The 22,984-nt window shown below is 39.9% G+C and overlaps 1 protein-coding gene across 3 annotated transcripts in view; it reads right to left on the bottom strand.

The window, feature by feature from the left end:
• VMP1 (vacuole membrane protein 1) overlaps positions 1-22,984 on the bottom strand; it is a 67,738-nt gene that overhangs the window by 6,201 nt on the left and 38,553 nt on the right. For 2 of the 3 annotated variants that reach the window (XM_061368463.1, XM_061368483.1), the window contains 3 exons: positions 13,546-13,626; positions 9,670-9,786; positions 7,231-7,292 (listed from right to left, as the gene is read on the bottom strand). In XM_061368463.1, coding sequence (XP_061224447.1) covers positions 7,231-7,292; positions 9,670-9,786; positions 13,546-13,626 — 260 coding nt within the window. The remainder of the gene's footprint in view (positions 1-7,230; positions 7,293-9,669; positions 9,787-13,545; positions 13,627-22,984) is intronic. The other variant, XM_061368473.1, reaches the window with a different exon arrangement.

Below are 22,984 nucleotides of genomic sequence, written 5' to 3'. Positions count from 1 at the left end.
TCTCACACACCTGGGGGTGAAGCCCCAGACAGGGAGGGAACAAACCAAGTATTTCCCTGTGTCAGTGCATCAAGAAGGAGGAAGTTATTCAACACATTCCATGGCATTTTTACTACTTCTTTAGAATGATTCTGTCCTGATATTGCCCTTCTGAAAGGCACGGTTTTAATCTCACCGGATCCTTAGGAGCAGGTTACTCCCAAGCTATTGAAATTTCATAACCTTTGCTTTCCAAATTGTGAGTGCTCAGGTAACTAGTGACAGGCTGTGCTAAATGCTGCAGCACGGATCTCTAGCAAATGCTGCAGTTTAGTGTCACTGCAGTAACCCTGTACTATGAAATCTATCAGTCCACGATTTAGGATATAAAGTTCCCATCTTACAAACACACACTTGTGCCCTTGCCTGCTTTTCCAGAGGGAAATGTTCGATCTAGCAAGCATTTCCAAGGAGCACCGAAGCTGCCGTTGCAGACTCAGCTCTTAGGAACATAAATACGATGGGGTTCACTGCTAATTAAAGTTTCTCATTTGTAAAAGGCCTTTTGGAGCAAGTGGTGATTAAGCAGCTCAGTAACTCTGAGAAGTTCTTAAAGTCCACTTATTTTAATGAAAATAAAAACGTAAATACCAACTTCAGGAGCATCCAGTTCTGAGCTTCATACATACTCAGCGGTACCACTGGAACCAGTCCATTGATCAGGAAACGTTAAGCACAGCAGGTTTAAAAGCACGGAGGTTGTTTTACCATGGAAATAGTAGCGTGAAGGGAAATGAGCAGCAGAGGCATCGAAGAGATGGTGCAAACAAGCCGCCAGGCTGAAGCGCAGCGAAGCCCTGCTTGGGAAGGTGATGCAATATTGAGTCAGAGCCCCATTTTATGGATGATCTCTGGAACAGCCACAGCTGTTAATTTGGGAAAAACCCCAACGTTTAACTGTTAACACGGGGACTGGTGCTCTTGGACCGCCTGGCTCTGTCCTTGTCTGGACCCTCCCTGGATCTGGGAACAAACAGCATCGTGCGTATTTTGCTCAGATTCAGCTATTTGGGCTACAGAAAAACATCCTTTTAGGAAATGCCAGTGCTACAATCCACAAGGACACAGCATCAACAGAGAGCCGAACCAGGAGGAAAACAGCACTGAGGGTTTGGTTTTGTCCCCACAAACACATTCAGCACCTCAGGGTCCTGCTGCCCCACAGCAAGCACGGCCGAAGGCCAGGGATTATCTTCTTCTACAAAACAGGGAGTTAAGCGGCAGTGAAGAATGTGACAAAGGAAGGAGGGAGCGGAGCTTCCAGCACCTCCAACCCTCTTTTAATAATGTCTTAAAGCAAGCCCAGCTCTTGACAGCTAGGCCAGAGGGCCAGAGCAAAGGCTTCCACCTTCTGAACAATTGCGCAAAAGCTCATTAAATCATCACACCCAGCACCCATTCCTCCCACAGAGTTCCTCTGTGTTAGATTCACGTCCCTCCGTTCCCCTGTAAGAACATAAGGAAAATCCCTCCCACAGCTCAGAAGCAATTTGAAAGCATTTGGTAAGAGGCACCGTATTTGGTTATTTTGGCCATGCCTCCCACAGAAGGAACTGGCAGTTTTGTTCCAGCATGGCACTGACTTGGGAAGTTAAGAGACTTTAGAACCCATGGCAAAATAGATTCAGACAGGAACATTTTTATGCCGCTGGACGATCAGCAAGGCTCATTACTTTGCCCCTGTGCTCACAGTCTGCACAGAGCACCTTGCTTCCTGCAAGTGATCTGAACCCTCAATGGTTAATTTTGTTCCAGACAGTGATCTAAACAGGCCCAACGGTTCGTATTTTAATGAGCTGTCATTTCCTGTGCTGATAAAGATTCTCACAGTATTTAAACCATCCATTTCCCTGAGGCTCCACCAATACCAGGACCCGGCAGTGACTCAGTGGACCTCCGGCTCCCTGACTCAGCCCCACACTGATGCTGCAGCAAACCTGGACCCTGGCTCAGGGAGAGCAGCCACAGCCAAACCTGGGCTCCCCAGTCCCCCAGGGGGTAACCACAGCCTCCAGCTCTCATCCCCATCACCGCCACTTGGGCCTCAGAACATTTGGTGACATTGAAATGTTACCTGCGTTCAGTGTCCTAAAACTGCAGAAGATAAACCTGGTTCATGGTCAGGATCAACAGAAGCATTTTTGAGGGTTACAAGGCTGCGTGGCAGAGTCACTTGCTTTAGGAGACGAAGAAAGAAAATGTCTCATTTGAAGATTACTAAGCTAAAATTGTTACATGTTTGACGTCATTTTTACCTTGAGCTATGCTCCAATACCCACGTTAACCAAGCTGTCTGCAAAACTGTTGGTTTTTTTCTCTGGGACATTCTGTTATGTTAAAATCAAGGCTTTCAAAAATAGGAATTGCAACATCTCTGAACTGCTGGTTCAGCTCTGCTCAGTATGGCTCTTTGTAAGGAAACTTCTGTTTGCGTTCTAAAGATGTAGTTTTGAACACGATTCATAATAGAAAAGGTTTGCTTGCTCGGAGTTAAAACCTACAGGCCTTCTGCAAATAAACCCTTATAATTCTGTTGTGATCCACTGGAAGGTTTTCAACACCAAAGCTACTCAGATTTCATCCACATCTGCGTTCCTTTCAGGGCTCTAAAGCCTTTTTTGTGCAGACCGAATCCATTGTGTAGAGGGTGTTATTATGAGGGCACAGTCCCACAGGTTTCTGATATACTTGTGGGAAGAAAGCTGTTGATTTACTGCACCAAGAAATGTCAGGTGCATGGGGATAACCTTCCAGAAGCAGCTCTCTCTCGGGATTCTACGCTCACTGCTCAGTTATCCATGTTCTCAACACTTCAGGTTACTCGTGGTTGGATTCTAATCCACAGGTTTTATTTTGAATGCTGATCAGAACTCCTTTACTGACGAGGCCAGTTAACAGGATATGGAGTGGCACACATGCAAAACAAAGGGCCTCCCAGTCAGAAGGAAGGAGTGGCAGATGGGGCCCGGCTCCTTTACAGGGGGTATGCCCAGAGGACATGAGGCAGTGAAGATGGGCACTGGCCATGCGATGCAGTCAACCCCTGCTGAAAGCCCCCCCAAGCCCCACGTATAATGCAAACCCACAAAAGGGCTCATCCCACTCCAGACAACTGATTCCTGGTGCCCTTTCTATCCTTGCAGATTCCTGGCTTGTATTCCAAGTAGCAATCTAAGCCTACATTGTAAACTAGCCTTGAAAAGCATACACAATTGTTAAGCAAACTCTCAGTTACCTCAGTCACCATCATTTAATTTGTACTTTTTTCTGTGAAAGGAACATCATGCTCCTTACAAGAGTCAACTGAGATTAAGTTGTGAAGCAAAGAATTATGGCACAATAAATAGCAGCAAACTGGTTTGTCAAGGCAGCGATTCAAGTCCCCGTAACCAAAAAGCTGGTTTTCCTTTAAGATGTGCAATCATTCAACCCAGCCTGCATAGCCATTAAGCATGAACATTTGCTCTACAAAAGCCAGGGGGTTAAGAAGCCCTTCAGAAGCAGTGATATTCTGGGGGAGGTTGCTGAGTGACACTTCACAGTGTTATGACACATCTCACACACGGATCACAGCATTAACAGCTTCACTTCTGAACTACGTGGAAGCATGCAAAGGTTTTGTTTCATGCATTTCACTTGTTTCTATTTAAACTTCAAATCAGTTTACTGACTCAGCTCACTAACTGAACACATCAGTTTCTGCTGCTCTTCAAATGAGGCACATTTCCTACAGGCAGTCAGTCATTCACTCCTTTTGTTTAGGAGCTCGCATACCTGGTGTATCACATGAGCACTTCTCAGTGTTCAGCCTCCCTCTGAGTAACTCTCACAGCCTGCAATTAAGGCATTCTGCAGCCTACAGGAGTTTATTGTTAAGGTACAGGGGGAATGTCCAAGGGATGCAGCTGCACCACTTGCCACTGAAGTTCAGATGCTTCTGAGGCGAAGGCCACGTGTTGCCTAATGCTATATAAAGCACATTTAGGTCTGTTGAAGTTCTAAGGTTATTAACTCACTGTCACAAAATACAAACATGCATTACAGGCATGCTGAACTAACTAAATGAAAGTGAGATTGTTTTCCTTCCCGACATTCCACCAGAATTGATGGCAGGCATTTCTGAGGATGGTGTGTGCTTTGAGAACAGTTTTTCCTGGGAATTCTTAATCCATGTTTGCAACTGCCACTTCCAAGAAAACATGACTGCGATTAAAAGCAACGTGCTTAGTGTGACTTCATAAACAATCCTGCAGCTGCAGGTAAAAAACCAATAAATGGAAAGACTTAGGAGCCAAAATAAACCCCACAACACACATGCTAATGAAACATTTTAACTGGCCTAGGTTTGGCCTAAGCCCAGCATTTTACACGGATGATCAGCAAGTTGAACTCTTGTGCAAGTGACGGAACACAAGACAAAACTGACACACCATCTTTCTTCACCAAAGCTTATGAACACAACAAAACCTGAGGGGAAACGTTATCCTCTACTAGCATTCTCGACAGCAACAATACCACTGTAAACTATTAACTGCCAGAATAGGTTGATCATCACGAGCCACATGTATATTTGTAATCCTCAGCTTTGATTTCAAGACTTGTGCTCAGGTTCCTAACCCCATACACGTCTCCTTGTCCCTTCCCACAAGGTTTGCTGCACCTCCCGTCCTTCTCACCTTTTCTTTCAAACACTGGCTACCAGCAGTGTTTTGCAAATGTTTCTGCAAACAGCTCCTTAATTTCCTGCCACATTTTCTTTTCCTCTTTCTTCTCTTAATTAATATGAGGAGTATTTTAAGATTCTTTTGTAATGGAGATCTAGACAAAATTGTGCAATCAGATCACCCTAAATTACATTTTAAAAGCATTGTTGCAGCAGGCTGGGTGTGCAGCGCCAGCAGCATCCACTAACAGAAGTAAACAACATCTGGGCTATGGGCAAGGTCCACAGGTGAATCATTTCTGCTTTCTGACCAAGACTTGTGGAGTTAGAGACATTCTCTCTGGCTTTTAAAATCAAATATTCTCAGCCTTTACCTCATAACTGAATCTTCTGTCTGGATTTTAGTTATTCTGTGTATTAATACGTCCATTATTTTAACGTATTGTGCTTAAACATTTCCTGGTGAAAGAGCAACATCCCAGGCAAAAAAAGTCTTAAGCCATTGTGTCGGGTAGAATTTGACTAAAATAAAGTTACCGACCATTAAACTAAACTGCATTTTAATTTAATAATAAGGGATTTAATGCAGGCTATTGTTGAGCATGTTTTATACTCCACTCTAAAAGGAGCTGATGAGGTAATGCTAGCAGACAGCTTGACAAAAGTCAAGGATACCGGGACATTCCAAAAACTTGCTGTCTCCCGAGAACATTTTTTAACTCTGACATCAGCCATCCAATAAAATCTGAATCCAGCAGAGGCCTTGTGAATGCATTCAAAGTAATTCAATGCAAAATTATCTCCATGACAGATGAAGCTGGAAAAAACTACTAGTTTTGGCTCGAAGATTCGCAGGAGAGTAAATCTTTGGAAACATACCTGACCTAGTAACAGATCAAAAGTCAGCAGTAAAGCGTCTCCTGTGATTGATAACTGACTAATGATGGTTCAAAGTAACCACACTTTTCTCTCTTATTTCCTCTAAATAATGTTCAAAGCAGCAAATTCATTTTGAGGTTTGGTACACACCAGACACGCAATCAGAAGATCAGGAAGTAATAATGTCAGGATTTGTTTCATTACTGAAAGGCCCTAGAATGTTCTGTGTGACATTCCTTTTTCTTTGTCTAGCATTACTACTTCAGGTTTACGTATTTTAAAAGGAATCATTTCCAGACATTCCTCCTCTGAAACTGTTCTTGCGGAGTGTGGCTTTTTGGATTTTACCTGAAAACAGTTATTACAGTTTGTGTAGCAAAGTGTCCATCAATTCACAGCATAAAATGAGTAAAAGACCTTGCAAAAACAGAAAACACCTTAGAATTTATCCTATGGATCAATTCTATGAACCTAGTTAAAAACAAAACCACAGAAAACGAAGAAAAACCCCAACCCACAACAATAAAGCTATTTAAATGTTAGAGACTCTCATCTGAAACTTTAAACCTGCATCCCTGACTTGAAGCTGATCGGTGTGTTGAAAACAGGCAGTACCTTCCCCCCACCCCAAGAAGACAATTTTTCCTTTAAGCAATTAAGCATGAATTTTTGATGCAATCCATGTGATCTGATCTAGTTGCCTACGTTTAAATTAAGCTGCATACTTTGTTTGCATTCAAGCAGTTTATGAAACATCTACATATTTAGAGAGGTGCTGTTGCGATGTCATTTGCTGGATTACCAGGCAGGAACTGTTAATACCAACAATGGATTTTAAAATCCCAATGAACTTAATGACCGAACAGATAGGTATGAAGCAAAAAAATCTAACATTCCATCATTGGTGTCCAATCTCCATTTAAACCCACTGAGGCAAGATGGAAGTATGTTAACTGTCCTCCCCCCACACACTAACTCTTCCTCGCTAGTGCTTTTGCTTAGCTTTCTTGTTTTAAACTGAGATTTTAACTTCAAATATAAACCAGGAATCAATTACTGAAGAACTCAGTCCAAAGAAAAAACCTACAAAAAACCAAAACCAACAAAAAATCCTCAAACTTTCTCAGAATCTGAACAGTTCACCCATGAAAACTGTCATTTCTCCTCCCCAGAACCCCAGGAGAATGGAGATAAAACTACACAGCAAATTTCTCATTCTGGTGTTTTATGAGATTCAATATTTTAAATGTATCGGGTAGTTTAAACTATGGAAAATGTTTATTGTCACCTTGAGACACTGCATAAAACACAGCAGTTCCTTCGATTTTTGTCACAGGATCACACTACAACATTGAAGAAAGCCCTTAAAAATCAGCCTGTTTGAAGCTAAAAGTGTGGCGATCTATGTAACTGGAAAAGTGGTATCACATTTCGGGATGAAGGTTAACTGTTGGTGCTGTATACTCAGGCCATCTGACCTTCGGTGCTATTATGTTTCTTAAAGTACCTGAAGCCTTTGAGGCGAGGAATGAAGCTGCAAGGAAGACCTAAAATAACGTGTTGGCCAAAGCCTGCACTTCGAAGCAAAGCGCAATTTTCAGCACATCTCCAGTATTTTTCCACTTAATGAATGTTAAAGAATTACTCACCCGATTAGGGACACCATCTGCTCCACTATATGTTTGCTGAATGTTATAATAACGAAAAGTTTCTGTAGGAAGGAAAACATCAGTTAAGAGAAACATTTGATCAAAAGGGAAGCACAGACAATGGGGTATGACAATTTAGGTTCCTTTCCAGCCAGACAGCTCCTCCAGCACTCACACACAGTTTTCCCTTCCCTTTTCAAGATCTTTATTTTTCAATACACTCTTCAAACAGAGGCAGGAGAGCAAAAGCCTCTTTATAATTCTGTTCCCTCCTAAGCTTCATTTCTTGCAGTGTTTGTGTAAGCCTGTGTTACTAACCATTCGCATCCTCCCCAAACTTCGATTCCCAGAAGCTCAAGGTCATTTTACTCCGTCAACAATGTTTTAATGGAAAAACAGTCATCACTGTGCAGAAAAATTCACATCCCCTTACACAAACACACGTACTTAAAGATCGCGGAAGGGAAAAATAATAGATCTTTTAGTCCCCTGGTTTGTGTGCTTCAGGCAGAGACAAAACCAAAAACTACTTAGTGAAGACCACATTAAGAGCCACAGGGTACCTGTCTGTCCAAAACCCTTAGAATGTCAGTCTTTAATGCATCAGCCTATTGGGAATGGAGCAGTTCTAATAAAACTTCTGTGACACAGCTTATTTTGCAGAAAATCCCAGTGTCTGTAATTTTACCACTCCCTTCTCTTCTGAGTTCAAATTTTGTTAAAATAGCCTCTGCAAATTCCACTTTTGGCATACTTGACAGCTTGTTCTTTTGCAAAGAGTGAGCAAGACTGTGCGCAGATGAGTATGCACACACACAAATGGTTCCCACAGTCTCCTTAAACCCATTTAAACATGATCTAACGAGAACTGCATTCACCAGTCTGGAAATAAGGGATGTGACTGGGACTACACAAAATGATTTTGTGGAGGAAGAGGCCAGTTAAAAGCAGCTCTGGGATGGCCACTGCACCCGAGTCACTCGCTTCCTGTCTAGAGAAAGATTCATTAGAAGCCTTTTCCATGACTCTTACATTTCCTAAATTCCAGATTGCAGCAAGATCACTACAAAATCAAGGCTATTGCACAAGAGTATGCTTGAAATTAAGCATCGCAGAAAAGAGACTCCTAATAGCTAAATGTATTACAAAATAAGATGGCTTACCAACTGTACAAGACACTGGGAAATATTTTTTCACTTGCATTTGATGTGAGTGGGGATTACTATAAATTACATAGCAAACATTCTGCTAGCTAAACAAGGCAACATAAACAGAATATTACACAAATACTGTTTCACTTTCCTATGTTGCCAGAACCATTTCTAACAGTACATAGATTTAAAAGCAGAAAAATTCAGATAACACAAAGTAAGCGTGAGGGGAAAGTTTTGCTAATAGCACATGAGAGAATTTTCAGATCTGTTTGTTGTTTCCTCTCTTAAGGACTGGACAAAGCAAAATAACCATTTACAAGAAAAATAGGAAAAAAAAAAGAAGGTTGAAAATTGAATTACGTTCAGGGCAAAAGGAAGATTTTTAAGCAGCTTGAGGAGGGTACTAGATGAGTAATTTTATAACACTAATAGCTTCTGCTATTTTCAATGTAGCAACAGCACAGATTTCCAAGCAACACAGCTACAGACACTGCACCAGTCCTAAGCAGATGCTTAAAAACACCCAAATCAAGTCCCAGCTGAAAACATTGGTTGTAATCATTACAAATGGAGCACTGTAGTTCATGATATAGAGCTAACCACACCAGGGAATCAACACTTCATCTTTCATTGCACAAAATGGTGACATATTTTAAAAGAGAGACTCAACATTTTTGAAAGCAAATGGAGATTCTGGTTGCTAAATTCAGAACATCCAATAAGGCTCCAAGTTAGCAAGAAAAACTGGACATGCTCTGAAATCAGGCCCTTTCAATATATAGTCTGAGGACACCAAGTATTGCTAACCATGCTTAAAAGCTCTGGATGATATGCCCAGAGACTCAAGACTGCTTTCTGCAGGGCCTGAAAGAAATAGGGTTTCCATACACACTCAACTGAAATAGAAGGAAGCACTTAAAAGGACCACTTAACCGGTGAGGGGTAGCTGCAGTGCTCTTTGAAATGAGTATTTGTTACCAAAAAGGCAAGTTCATTATGAGTATGAAGTCCTTTCAGTCTGGTAAAAACCGTAGGTAAATAACTTGGCTAACCACCAATTTCCTGAGCGGTGTAGGCAGCGAGCTCATTAGTTTGTAGCTATAAATTATTCAGTTTTGAGCATAAGAAGGCGAGCAGATCCTTTATTGTAAATCCTTTGCACCAAACTAATTTCCATTACTTCAGGTCAGGAAGGGAGACCCCAGAATTCATTACCAACACGGTGTAACAGCCAGAAAAGAAACAAGTCCTCACCCCAGAGCCCTGAGGGAGGTGTAGTACTTGCCTGGATGTGCATTTTAATTACTGCTTTCCCAATCAAGGTTGCACCAAAGAAGGTCCAGAAGGGAACCAGAAAGTGTCCACATGTTATCCCAGCCAGGTCAAACAGAGGGTTTGGAATCTATGAGGTGCAAGGGAGAGAAGTCTGTGAATTGCAGCACGCATTCAGATGAACAGGAACACGACAGACTTTGAAACTCTGAAAAATGAACATTTTCCCTTATCCAACTTGATCCAAAAAACTCTTGTGTCTTAATACTTACAAAAATGTTAATGTCGCACCACATAACTCAAGTCTCTGGGATTCCGCTAGACAATATCCCAGACAATTCCATTCTCATGGTCCCTCCTTACCCCTGGATTTTAAAAAAGCTAACAAAAAGTTTTCCATGTGAAATGCACAGAAACCACACTAAAGCCACTCTGAGTGATTTATCAAATTTTCTCACTGACAAGCACATCACTCTTGGAGGCCAGTGTTTAAAGTGATCCCCAGTGACTTCCATCTGAGAAACTGCATTAAAATGTGGCATTCGTAGTCATATGTATCCAGTTTAAAAGCACTGATTAGATTTTATTAAGCATATGCACTTCATTTAATTTTAAAGTATGTTTTAAACTGTTGGCTTGATGTTTGGTATCGTGATACTATCTGTAAAATATTCCTGAAATTAAACCGAGAAAGTATCCAGATTCCAACCTTTTACACTTAGCATGCAGTTCAAGGGCAGTCTGTCTGAGATGGGGTATGTGTAATTCACAGTAGCAGTGCATTACTGGGCTAATATTCGGCAGTATTTGTGTTGGTTTGTTACACAAACAAAGAAGAGTATAGGTTGTTAAAGACCATAAAACATATTAACTTTGACTGAATGGAAATCTGAAATCTCTGAGAAAGCTTATGAGGGTTATATGTAGCTGTTACAGACCAGCAATCCAAATTTATGAGCATCCACATCACCACCTGCATAGGAAGAAATCTGAAACAGTCTCTAATCATGCCCCGAAACGGTCTCTAAACATGCTCCACTTCAACCAACATGATTCTTAACCTGTGACAGCTGTCTTAGGCATAGAAGGCTAGTAAATTATTTACTTATACCACGGCCACATAATTCTGCTCTTCTGAGCCAAGTCTGCTCTAGGTCTCAAGCATGTTCTTGGTTGGATGGTTTGAGGGGCTTTTTGCAGGTTCACAGTCCATTTTAATTTCTGTATTGCTGTCACCACAGTGGGAACAACATGCTCTAGGCAGGGGTAACTGTGGATATCATCAATACACTAAACATATCACAGTAAAAAGTTACTCAAGTCCTCATTGGGGTGTATTAGCTGGCCAGTGAGGTTTGCGCTTTGTTTTTGGAAAGCAAAGGAGTACATGCAGTACTGAGAGTTGCCATAAAAGCCCACAAAGACAGGAGGGCAAATTCTCACAAGTCACAGCAAGCATTTTCCAGGGTTAATTCTGGCTTTGTCCCTTCCCCAGAGATGCCTTCACATAGAAAAGAAGCTCCAGCCAGTAATATGGCCTTCTTATTGCCACTAAACAATACTACATTCAGTTGACTTCTCTGGATAAACTTGCAAAGTCTTATATTCAATTTGATTGTGTTCTTATGTAGCATTTAGAAGCCACTGCTTGACAGACAACAACCTACAGGCAGGACAGTCCTTACCACTTTAGAAGCAAGCTCTCTAATCATAAAAAATACACCCAACTGCCATTATAAGGGGGGCAAATAAATGAGACACCCTCCGGCATATGGAGAAGCAGCAACAAGTAAGAGAAACCCTGAAACAAAGCCCTGAAGCTCATGGGGGGGGTGCATGAATGCAAGGAGCACATGTGGGGGACTGTCTGCCTCACCTACAAATGCAACAGGAACCTGTAGCTGAGAATCCCTTTGCTTTATCAGTGCCTCTGCCATGTTCAACCGCACCCTTTTCACTGCTACTCTGCAGTTCTTCTGTAAACACATTTACAAACCCTCAAGTGTACTGTGGTGGAGTCGTGATTCCTCATCCTGCTCCCAACCCAGGACAGCCCACGTAAGCCCAAGGGAGCTTAGAGTGCATGGAGCAGTGCAGGGAGTAGGTAAGAAGTTAAGCAAATGTTTAAGTATTACTAAGCAGGAACTAGGAAGAGTTTACACATCACCTCACGTGTTTACCAGCTCCTTCCTCACGTTCTCCATTTATCCACACTTTTCCTTGTTCAGCCACTGCAGAAACTCCTCCCTGCCATCTACAAGCTGTTGTGATTACACAAGGCAGGCAGAATACCCTATGCAGTGATGTCTCACAAGACGGTGACTAGAGAACAGCGAGTCAGAGGCAGCAAAGGAGAAGTTTAAGAGCTTACTGACTGGAAAGATTTAAAGAACAGGTTGTAACCTACATTTCCACTCCACGACAGTTCAAAAGATGAGTAGACAGAAGTTCTGTTCCAGCAACTTTAATGAGATTAATTCTTTCCAGCTAAGACAGGTTACTTACATCTGAGCAAAGAGTTAGCACTGTCACTTCTACAATTTAGGAAATTACAATGTAAGAAGTGCTACACAAGTGTGGAATTAATACCTCATTAGCTGAGCAGCTGGCTAATGGCTGTGGTTATTCCAGAAGAATGGGATCATACGGGACCTACACTTCCCCCATCACTATAAGCACATTTCTGTGCATCACATCCCACATTTTGTGAGATAGAAGCATAAGGAACATATTCCTGACAGTCTTCACTAAGCTTCCAGTTTGAGATTTAAGCCTCAACTGGTTCAGTATTTTTCTGCCTCTCAGGAATAGTGTTATCCTAACCAAAACACTCAAATATCATCAGTGGAGATGCCTGTATGACCTCTAACTTAAAGAGGGAAAAAAACTACAAGTGTTTCATAGTTCATGCAAGTTATGACTTTGAAACTTGCTTCCTCGTTCTGCTTTCTAGTTCCTAATGACCCAAAGATATCTCCTGAGCAGTCTCAAGAGGAATTACTGTGGATGGATACCCTAATCAGGATTTACACAGGTAGTTTTCCACTCATCAAGCTGCATATATCTTTGAATTTGAAGGTGTCAAGCACTATAAGCTACAGCACATGAACACCACAGTACATAAAGAAATTATAGCAATGTTCCAGCAGAATTTATACGTAACAATACAGCTCCCGCTGTATCTTGCCAGCTAATAATCTGGGCTAGGAAGGTCCCAACAGGATAACTGTCAGTGGGCCTATGATCTGATCTGCCAAATAGCCACTAACACAATGAGCAGCGTGTGCCCCTCTCAGAGAGCATGTGGCCTCAACACCAAATGCCAGGAGCATCCCTGATCTGAAACAGAAACACAGGGATGCCTTCAGTTTTAAGAATGTCTTAGTTCAGCTTCTTGTAAGTCTTCCTTACCATGACAAGCCATTGCATCTTTGGTGAACTGACCTGTTTTTATCAGGTTTCACCACACCATGTTGATGTGTAAAATGAATTGTCTTGTCTTTTAAAAAAAAAAGGCAACCCTTGCTGCACCATTCTTTTGTGACGGATTAAAAAGGAAATAGAACTATTCCAAACCCATTATCTTCCAAGGAGAACTAGTGTCAAGAGGCTCAACAGTGAAGCTGAAGGAAGCGATAACAACTGTTCGCTCTGGTTTTATGCAGAATTCACTGTGTTTGGTACTAATCTAGGACTGGAGTTTCTCCATGCTATTGTATTTGCCAATACCACAACCATCCCAGTTCTCTAAGCACCACAGAGAACACAGAAATAGCAAACAAGGCATGAGAATCCATATGGACTTGAATAAAACCAAGTCACAGTTCACTGCATCCATTTTGATCTGCAATTTCTACTTACAACCCCTCTGTTACTGAAATGAACTTACTGAAGCACAGGCCAAAATGCCAAAGAACCCAACCTTCTGCACCAGGTTCTGGACAGCCAGTTTAGCCCGGGAAGCAAAATCCTGCAAACAAGAAAATAAGGTATTAATGAGGCAAACCCCAAAATGAACATACCTCAAAATCTCTGTGTTTTCAGTATCAATACTCCATGCTTTGGGATTAGTTAACTAGCAACTGGGAGAAGTTTTTTAAAACACAAAGGCCAATTTGAAACTCTTGGCTTAGAGGGAAGAGAGGGAAACTCACACTGCTCACTGTGACAACCTGAGCACCCACACGTATTGAGGTCTGTTCTCCAAAACTCTGCAAGCAGCACACGAATATGGAAATGGGGTTTCTAGCATTTATTTCCCTGTATCTTTGAAATGCCAGGCTGCTAGTACCTTATTCCTTCAACAAGCAAAGAGAATGGATTCCTTCAATATAACTGACAATGTTAAAAAGGTACTTTCTCAAAACACAAAGACAATATAATAATTCCATTATATACTCCCATCTTTTCTCTGAAACACAGGATCTCAATCAAGGTAGCTAATTTCCGGTACCCTCTAAAACAGAAGTGTAAAAATCATTAAATCCAGAGAGACAAATCTAAAATCCTTTAAAAGCAACAAAGGTGACAGAGGTTATAACACTAGAGCTATTCTTTACAAAGCCATTCTAAGAACATGCTGCTTGCTTTTATTTTGTGGTCCTCACTTTCAACTATTCTCATGACAAACTTCACCCTCAAAGTTCACCCAATACACAGTAAACATTTTAAAAAGCAAACCTAAAGATTCTCACAAGCAGCTTAAGTGAATTTATAGAAGAATAAAATCCTTTTGAAGCAAAACTGTCCATAAAACTAAAAACAGGGTCGGTCTTATCTACCCAGGCTTGACAAGGGGAGTTACAGAAAGCTCACTATCTTTGGTAACAGCAAACATTAAGAAAATAATTATTACTCTTTCAGAACCTACAAATAAGCAATAAAAAGCTTCTTGTCCAGTAGCAAGTCGCTGATTTACATTTTGTAGAAAGCTATAAAATTTCACAAGGAAATAGCTTTAAACAGTAATTGACGATACTGTAAGTTCCACACTTCAATAGTGTAGAATTTTGAACATCATTAATTATTGATTAAAACTCCAAGAAAATTCATAAAAATTTAATTTAGGCCATTTTCACTGTTACAATTCTATTGAAACATTCAATACTACACACCAATGACAATGCAGGTAATGACAATTGCTTGACAATGTCATGCATATTTAAATTCTGAACTACAGACCTGACAATTTTCTATGCCAGATAAAAACCAACCAACCAAACAGAAATCTGCGAAGGACATTTACTCTTTTTACTGCCTTTTTCGAGCAGTAACTGTTCCCTATTACAGTGCTTTAAAGAGAGTTTAATTCTCAACTTCAAGAAAAAAACAACATTGAAATAATAATTTTATTTATTATACTTGATGCTTGAAAAAAAAACCCCAACAAATTAAAACAAATAACTTAAAGAAAAATGCCAAGTAAATGAGATTTCCTACACCTTACAGTCTGACATTTTAAACCATAAGAGAATATAAAACCCCTTTAGAATACTCTGTAAGGGGTGAACTTGCTAATTTTCCCCAGGAGTAACACCCTGGCATTGTGAATGTCTCACTGCTAAATGGAATAGTTGAAATATTCAGTCTTTTTTTGAAAACTTATTCCTGCTATTTTTCTGTGCAGCTTCTAGGATACACACAGTACGAAGGAGTGACTAAAACCTACTGCTAGTGAGGCTGATACCAAACGCTTGAATTTAGGTTAGTAAAAATGGGTCTGGAACAGGTCTACGTGACAAGTAAAGTAAAAGTTTGCATGTTTTTTCAATAAAAGAATGCATTTTGACACAAATTGTGGTAAATAACAAAACATGGTGATTTCCCAGTGAACCAAGTCCAAAAATCTTGCAACATCGAGGGCAGTTCCTTCTCAAACTAATATTCTCTCATCATTATTTTCAAGTTAGTAAACAAAACTGAAACATGGTAATATATGATCATTAATATAGGACAGCACTAATATACAGAGTTGGGCCCACTGAGGATTTAGGACAAGAACTGAAAAAGATGCAAGGCTTTTCTGCAGAGTGTGACCACACAGCTATCAGCAAAGGAAATCAAATGCAGCACACTAAGAATATGACAGGTATTCTAATTCCTTAACCCGATAGAAAAAGTAGAAATATTGCTTCAGAATTAACCTACAAATTAACTTAAAATTAAAAACTGTGCTAAAGCCCAGCAGCAACACTGTCCTTTCTACATCAGATTTTGCTCTTTGAAAAGGTGAACTGAAAAAGCAGTGCCTTACATAGGAATTTCATAAGATGTCCCCCCCCCGTACTCTACAACAAAGCTGAATCTAACCATGATATTTTCAGTTCCTATTTTGTTCACCATTTCATAACGCTCATGGGGTTAGAACAATCTTTTCACTTTTATAAGCCAACAAAATTTTTTTCACAGCTCCATAAATCTCATTGTAAAGCAGCTTTAAAATAAAACACTACAATGCAATTATTCAAGTATGTACAGGGTGTATTTCAATGGAAGTTGTTTCTATTCTAATGTTAACATATCTATCCATCATCTTAGACTGCACTGCTAATACACTGTTGTATTAATTTTCACAAGCTGCAATTGGAAACAAGCTCTCTAGCAAGTGACCTATAAACTAATGCTTGCAGCACAGCTGGTTTAATAAAATGTATCATATACTTACATCTAGATTAACTGTTTTAACCTAGTGTAAGCACAGTGCACCACTTTTCATCACATTTCTTAAAAGCAAAAAGCCTCCCTCACCCCCATTTCTGGCTGCTGCAAAATTAAAGGTGCCTTAAAACTACTTTTCCCCCCTCCAGCTAAACCCACCATTTTTGTTATAAAAGCAATGATGAAAGTGTTGAAAAAAGCATTAGAATCTTGCCTCTCAAAAAACCCACCCCAACCAGCATTGGGGCAATTCTTCTCACCTTATAAATTCATAACTTTCTTTTTTTTTAAGTTATTTCTCAGTTGTTTCTTTAAGTTTTTCTTTTTTTTTAATTCATTGTCTATTACCAACTGCATGTAGAAAGCACAGCTACAGCTCTAAACATTTCAGACAAGAACTTCTGGTTTGTCTTTCTGAAACTTTCTAAATCAGCCAAGAGAAATGAAGGATTTCCCCCCCCCCCATTTTCTATGATCGAATGTAATCATAGCGATGAATAATTTGCAGAATAATATAGATATCATGGTTGTATCAAAACTATGTATTTGCAGTCTTGACATTCACTTTAATAAGAACAGTTCAGAAATACTTGTTTGGTTGCTTCCTTAACTTTCATTTGTTAAGTCTTTGCAATATCTGCAATAATAATAATAATAATAAAGCCTTAAAAGTTTCATTTCTCGGAGAATACAACCATCAGTTTCACAACTTTCACCTATTTCACAATATAATTTTTCTGTTATAAAGCCTGCACAGGGAACAATCTCTTCTATTTTATTTTTAAGCATCTGAAATAAAAGCAAAACAACTTCCATAACTTACTGCTTTAAAAGGAAAAAAGCAAAAAAGTAAAGAAAAGTTCAGCTACTTACAGACAAAACATTTTCCCCCAAAATTAAAGTATCTAGACTGGACTCGACTCTCAGCTAATGTGATTCATTCGCTGTAACATTTCAGGATACTTTAGCTCACTATGTCCCTTTCAAAGATGATTTGTTTCTTTGGTTTGGAAATAGATTTCCTGTGACTGCTACAATACAGGCAAAGGAAGGTTAAATGATTAAACATTACTTCATTGGGTTAATCATCAGATCTCAAGAATTGGAATGGAAATAAGAGGCATAAAAAGGTCAGAGCTGAAATACTGATTCACAAGTCACAGCTGGCGGCTCAAGGAAGTTTGCTTCCTATCTGCCTTCAGTAAAATGGCACATTTTGTTGATACCAGCATTACTGCATGTTGCAAAAGCAAAAATCCCTCCCAAAACTCCAAACCTGAAGGGACAGTAAAGAGAAATTACACGTTTCGCTGCTGAACAAGGTTTACCTCAATATTCCTCCTGTATAGTACAGCATCGAGTATAACTTAACATGGACCATTTATCCCTATTAAATAAAACCACCTCCTTGAAAGAGCGAAGGGACAATTCTGTCTGAACTACAAGGCTTTGTCCCATCCCTCTGTTCTATTTTGCTTCCATTTATAATTTAATCTCTATTTCTTCTTTGTCTCTTCCTTATGAAGTAAGTTGCACAAACTCTGTATTTGAGCAAAGAACATCTCACTAGACTTAGCTAACAAGCAAAAGGAAAAAAATAACTACAAAATCAACTTATTGTCTTCTCCCTCTGTAACACTTGATTTCTCATCAGAAAACAGAATGGTCACGGTTTATTGGTCACACTGAAATTTCCTAATTTCCAAGAACAGAGACTGTTGATGGATCCATAGCAAGACTACCAAAGAGCTCTGAATAATCGGCACTGGACTGGACTCCCAACAGAAGATACTTCCTCAAAAGGTTGCACAGATGAGCCTATAATAAAGCAGCTTATTTTCTAACATTAATTTCTAACAATTGTTTTTTAGGAGCATCGAGAAAGCTGTGACTCCCTCCCACAAACCAGCTCTTCCTCGTATGCAGCAGGGATAATAGCTGTCAGTTTCTGAAAAGCCTGATTCAGAGCTCGAATGATTTGAGGCCCAGAAAACCTTTTCCTATCACAATTTTTTTCTGCTGTTAATACATCAAGCACTTTACAAATACTGGTATTATTGGTATAGTGGTGGATATAGCACAAAGAGGAAGGCCACCAAAGGAGGGAAGGAACATAAGAGACTAAATCACAGGTTCACAGCATGTGCATTTTCTATTAATAAGAACAGAGTGCTGTAATGTAGGATACAAGTATCCTCAAGTACAAGTATCCTAATGTAGGATACAAGTAATGCTCAAGCACGATATTGATTACGTACCAGATGGTAGCCTTAAGCTCAAAATAAATTTCTGGAAGGCTTGGAAGGGGTTATAAAGGATTTGTTATTCTAATAAAAAACAGGATCATGAATGAACATTAAAAATACAAAGACATAAACTGAAACCTGGAGTCAATGTGTTGCACCTTGATGGTTTATCTAGAAACAAGAACACTAAAGTTGCTGTAGCAGTAGGGTGCTGGCATTAGGGTGCTCACCCTAATACCAGCAAACTCTTAATGCCAGCAGACTCCCCTGTTGCAAATGTGTAACTTACATGTGAGGGAGAAGTAGACAATTCTTCCCTATCTGAGTATAATTTATGCTATATTTTCTTACTAGAAACAATGTTTAATTATGCAAATAGTAACTTTTTTTCCCCAAAGACTGAAGATGATGTATGAAGCTACCATCTGAGATTATTAAAATTACAAAGTCCTTAACATTTAAAAAGCTGCCTACAAAGACAGTGCTCCTTTTTATGTAAAAATCTGAGTTATGTTAAAAATGAGCTGCACAATATTTTGTTTCTTCGGCTTTCTATTACAACACAATGGAATCAAACACAACTTATGGGAGAATGACCATTTGTGGTTAGGCAATGAATTCTAGAATTTCAGAAGACTGGGAAGAATTATTAACTCATTGATATAACATATTAACTGCAGAAGAACAGTTTTAAAGAAGTCCGATAGCTACCTAAAAGCTGAGAGGTTACAACATATATCCATGCTAAGAAAGCAGTAGATCAGCAACAGTATTTAATGATCAACACAGTACCCTGGAGTTAAGATGAGGAGAACAGAAATCAAGATACAGTTGACAGTCATTGCCCATCACTGCAAACAGTTCATTACTCAGTGACCAAGGAAACCATTTCATACTTCTCCTGCAAGACATCAAAGGTAGCAGGAATATCAGGAATATTTTGATCGTGGTTCATGGCAGTACTGATCTCCCACTCCAGCTGCAATGACTCTCAACACCTAAATGTGTGTGGAAAGGGCTAGGGATTTCTGTTCTAGCTTTCTCAAAAATACTTCCTGCTTATTGTAAATACGGGGCAAACTAAAAGGGGCTATTTCCATCTCAATGCCTGGAGAGAAGAGGGGGTGAGAGATAAGGTGTAAACTTACCATCCAAACTCGGGGGGGGGGGGCCCCCCCCCATATCATGGAAACAGGGCTGTCAAAACACAGCTAAAAAAGGGTTTTCAAGGATTACTGAAAGCAGCTAAGGGAAGGTGGCAGATCTAAGCAAGCACTCAAGTCTGATAAAAGAAAGGTATTTACACACAACAGGCAAAGGACAGACATTCCAGGTTAATAGGACTGGCTAAAATTCTGAGCTTGGAAAGGAAATAAATTTCACTTCGGAAGAAGTCTGGGTTTTCTGAGACATTAAAATTTGGAAAAGGAATTGGTAATGATAGAGGAAAGTTACAATAGAAGAATACTTCCATGTTGAAAATGAAAACACAGGTTTAGAAAGTACAAAGTTAAGACAACTGAACAGCAACAAAATAGGGCCTTTGACTTCACAGGCTTTACCAAAAAGACAGCAGTACCTAGAAAACCTCACTGAACAGACTATGTCAGAGATCCAAGGACTTAAAGCTTGTAAGATTTCAAATCATCATGCAGAATATTCATAAGCAAAGATGCCTATACAGTAGATATTATACAAATCACAAATCATCATGAAATCAAGCATACAGGTCAAATCTTCTACCAGCCTTTCCTAGGACAAAAATGCTGTACACAGGTTGTTGAGGGAAACGCACAGATTTATTTCCACAGCTGTTTGTGTTCAAATTCTTCATGTTGGTTGCATGTTAAGGGGTGAAGCTGCAATCCACAAAGATAATCAGAAAGATGCTCATCTCTGGGACCTTGTAAACTCAGACATATGAGTAACTACGATTAGTTCTTGTATAAAAAAAAATGGAAGTTTTTCCATAGAAAAGGCAGTTAAACTTATTGTCTCCATAATCAGATTTGAAAACTGCTATAAGAAGAAACAGACATAAGAAGCCATAGATAGACCAGTGTTCAGAGCTGAACCCTTTGCAATTCATATGGGAGCAGAGTGTAACAGAGTGAAGTGTTCATTCTAACAGGAAGCTTTGATTTCCCTGATCATTTAATTTTAACCTGTCTTCAAGCAAGACTGTGAAACTTTTAAGCATGAGTTAATGGGTCCATGATGTGGTAAATAAGACATCCCATTAACATGAGTAGGAAGGAAATCAACCACTTCTGGATTAAGCAGACTAAATCCAATACCATGCTGAAGTTTGGAAGAACTATATCAAAATTAACACGTTACAGAGCTTAGCAAGTGAGTAGGCACTCTCAACACCAGCATTCTCCACAGCTAGAATTGAAGCCCTCAGACTTCTACATAAAAAGCCCTTTTGCTTCACGCTAGAATAAAGACATTTTGTAAAGAGTAAGACACAATTAAAGGAAACAGTCTGAAGGAAGAGGAAGGAGCATGTCCTTTCAGTCTTATCAGATCTGCCCTATAGAGCAGTAGCCCTTTTAATCACACCCCCTGCCACCTCTACTCCTCAGTTCAGGGCTACGCAGTAGCAAGAAGCAACATTCCCCTTCGACACTTTGCAATTTTACAGTGCACAAAAGAAGATTACCATTTCTTTGCTTGCTAAAGGACTACTTCCTATTCACATCTTGTAGATCTGACAGCTAGCAGATCCTGCAGTCAATTTTGTGGAAGACAGTTGTCAGTCTGTATGCCAGGTAAGCAGCAAGGCCGTCAGGACAGTCCAGCATTAAAAGAGATTACCCAGAGAGGCTGTGCAGTCTCCAGTCTTGAAGATGAGACTTGACAAGGATGAGACTTGACAATGCCCTGAGGAACCTGAGCTGATCTGAAATCTGTGCTACAAGTTGGACTAGAAACTGCTTCAGGTCCCTTTCAAGATGAACTTTTCCATGATTCCATAACGAGATACTAGCAAGCATCTACTGAAAGAAGAATGAAGTAAATGAATGTCCTATTGCTCTGGGTCCCACACATCAGCCATTGACCCCTGCAGCTTTTGCTTCTGCAGCTGAAAACATATGCTGGCATTGTCTCCACCAACATGTTGGCTGCCTAAAATACCACTACGGAAGCACAGTGAGGGCAAATCTGAGAAATCAGAGCCAAAGCCACCAGCACTGAAAAAAATACACTGCTCCTCCACAGAGAACTTACTTCTAAGTTAAGAAAACCTATGCTCAGAAAACATGAGTTTGAAAGTAAGTGAGCTACTTCTTACACCGTTGACAAGTCCTTTTACACACACAAGTCTTCCTCCTCAGCCTAGCCAGCAGATGTACAATGCTAAGCATACCTCTTGCTTGTTGGAAGTAGCAAAGGTTCCCAGACAGCTTAGAGAAGTGGTCTGCATACCAGACTCTTGTACAACAAAGATATTTAAACAGTGTCTGGAGCAGGAGCAAAACCAACCAAGCCATTTTCTTGATTATGATACCATAATTAATGTCTATCAGTTACTGAAGGCTCTCCCTGAAAAAAACATTTTTGAAGCAGCTTATCTGACCCAAACTTTTAATCATTTATTGGTCTTGGAATACTGGGCAGTGAAATACCAAGTACTTAGGACCAGATTTTTCCCTCAGAAACTTGTGCTGCACATTCCTGACACACACAGGACGGGGCATGCAAACCCAGTGGCAGAGTTCAACTAACTGCTTCTCTGCGACTGCAGTGCAAATGCAGTGTGCAAGATTTCCAGCCAGCTTGGTGACATTCTTTCTGGAGAGGATCATTTCTGTTGTAAAGCGAGAGATGTGCTACTGACAAAATTCCCCCGAGCCAATATCCTCATGCTGAGTGAAAATATTGCAAAGTAATCCAGATTTCTTCAGTGGCTCCATAATTTCCAATTTCTGTATTTACTAAAGTAATTTTACACACGTTAATGTTAAAATGACAGAGGAGTTCTAGGGAACAGAAAGAACATTCAAAGAAGTTAAAAAAGTCATCTCTAGATTACCATTAGCAAAGGTAATGTAATGCTCATTGCTGTTTTTTCCTTATCTAAGCAGGTGTGCAAATGAATAGAACAATGCAGGCACAAGACTGCCCCATTCTCTTGCCAGCATCCAAAGAAGTACAGCAAGGAGGTGGCTTACACATTTGTTACTCATAGCTCCTATTGTCTATCATCTGCCTACATTAACTCTTTGCTACCTCTTTTCTCAGGAAATCCTCTTAATGTGTTCCCTTATTTGAAGCTTTTATTGACTCATCCCAAAGCTTATTTCAACTCACTAATTTTGGAGAACAATTTAAAACTAAGCTGTTCCTTAGTATATTTACTGGTTATTATATTGTCCATGGAAAAAAAGCAACCACATTTACTATTAGTTCACTCTCAGT

The sequence above is a fragment of the Neopsephotus bourkii genome, unplaced genomic scaffold (assembly GCF_033783945.1).
Source record: "Neopsephotus bourkii isolate Nb327-2 ecotype Australia unplaced genomic scaffold, CSIRO-AGI_Nbou_v1 NB_140, whole genome shotgun sequence".
NCBI classification, from domain to species: Eukaryota; Metazoa; Chordata; class Aves; order Psittaciformes; family Psittacidae; genus Neopsephotus; species Neopsephotus bourkii.
The sequence above is the reverse complement of the archived record's forward strand: the minus strand, read 5'-3'. Positions and strand labels throughout refer to the sequence as shown.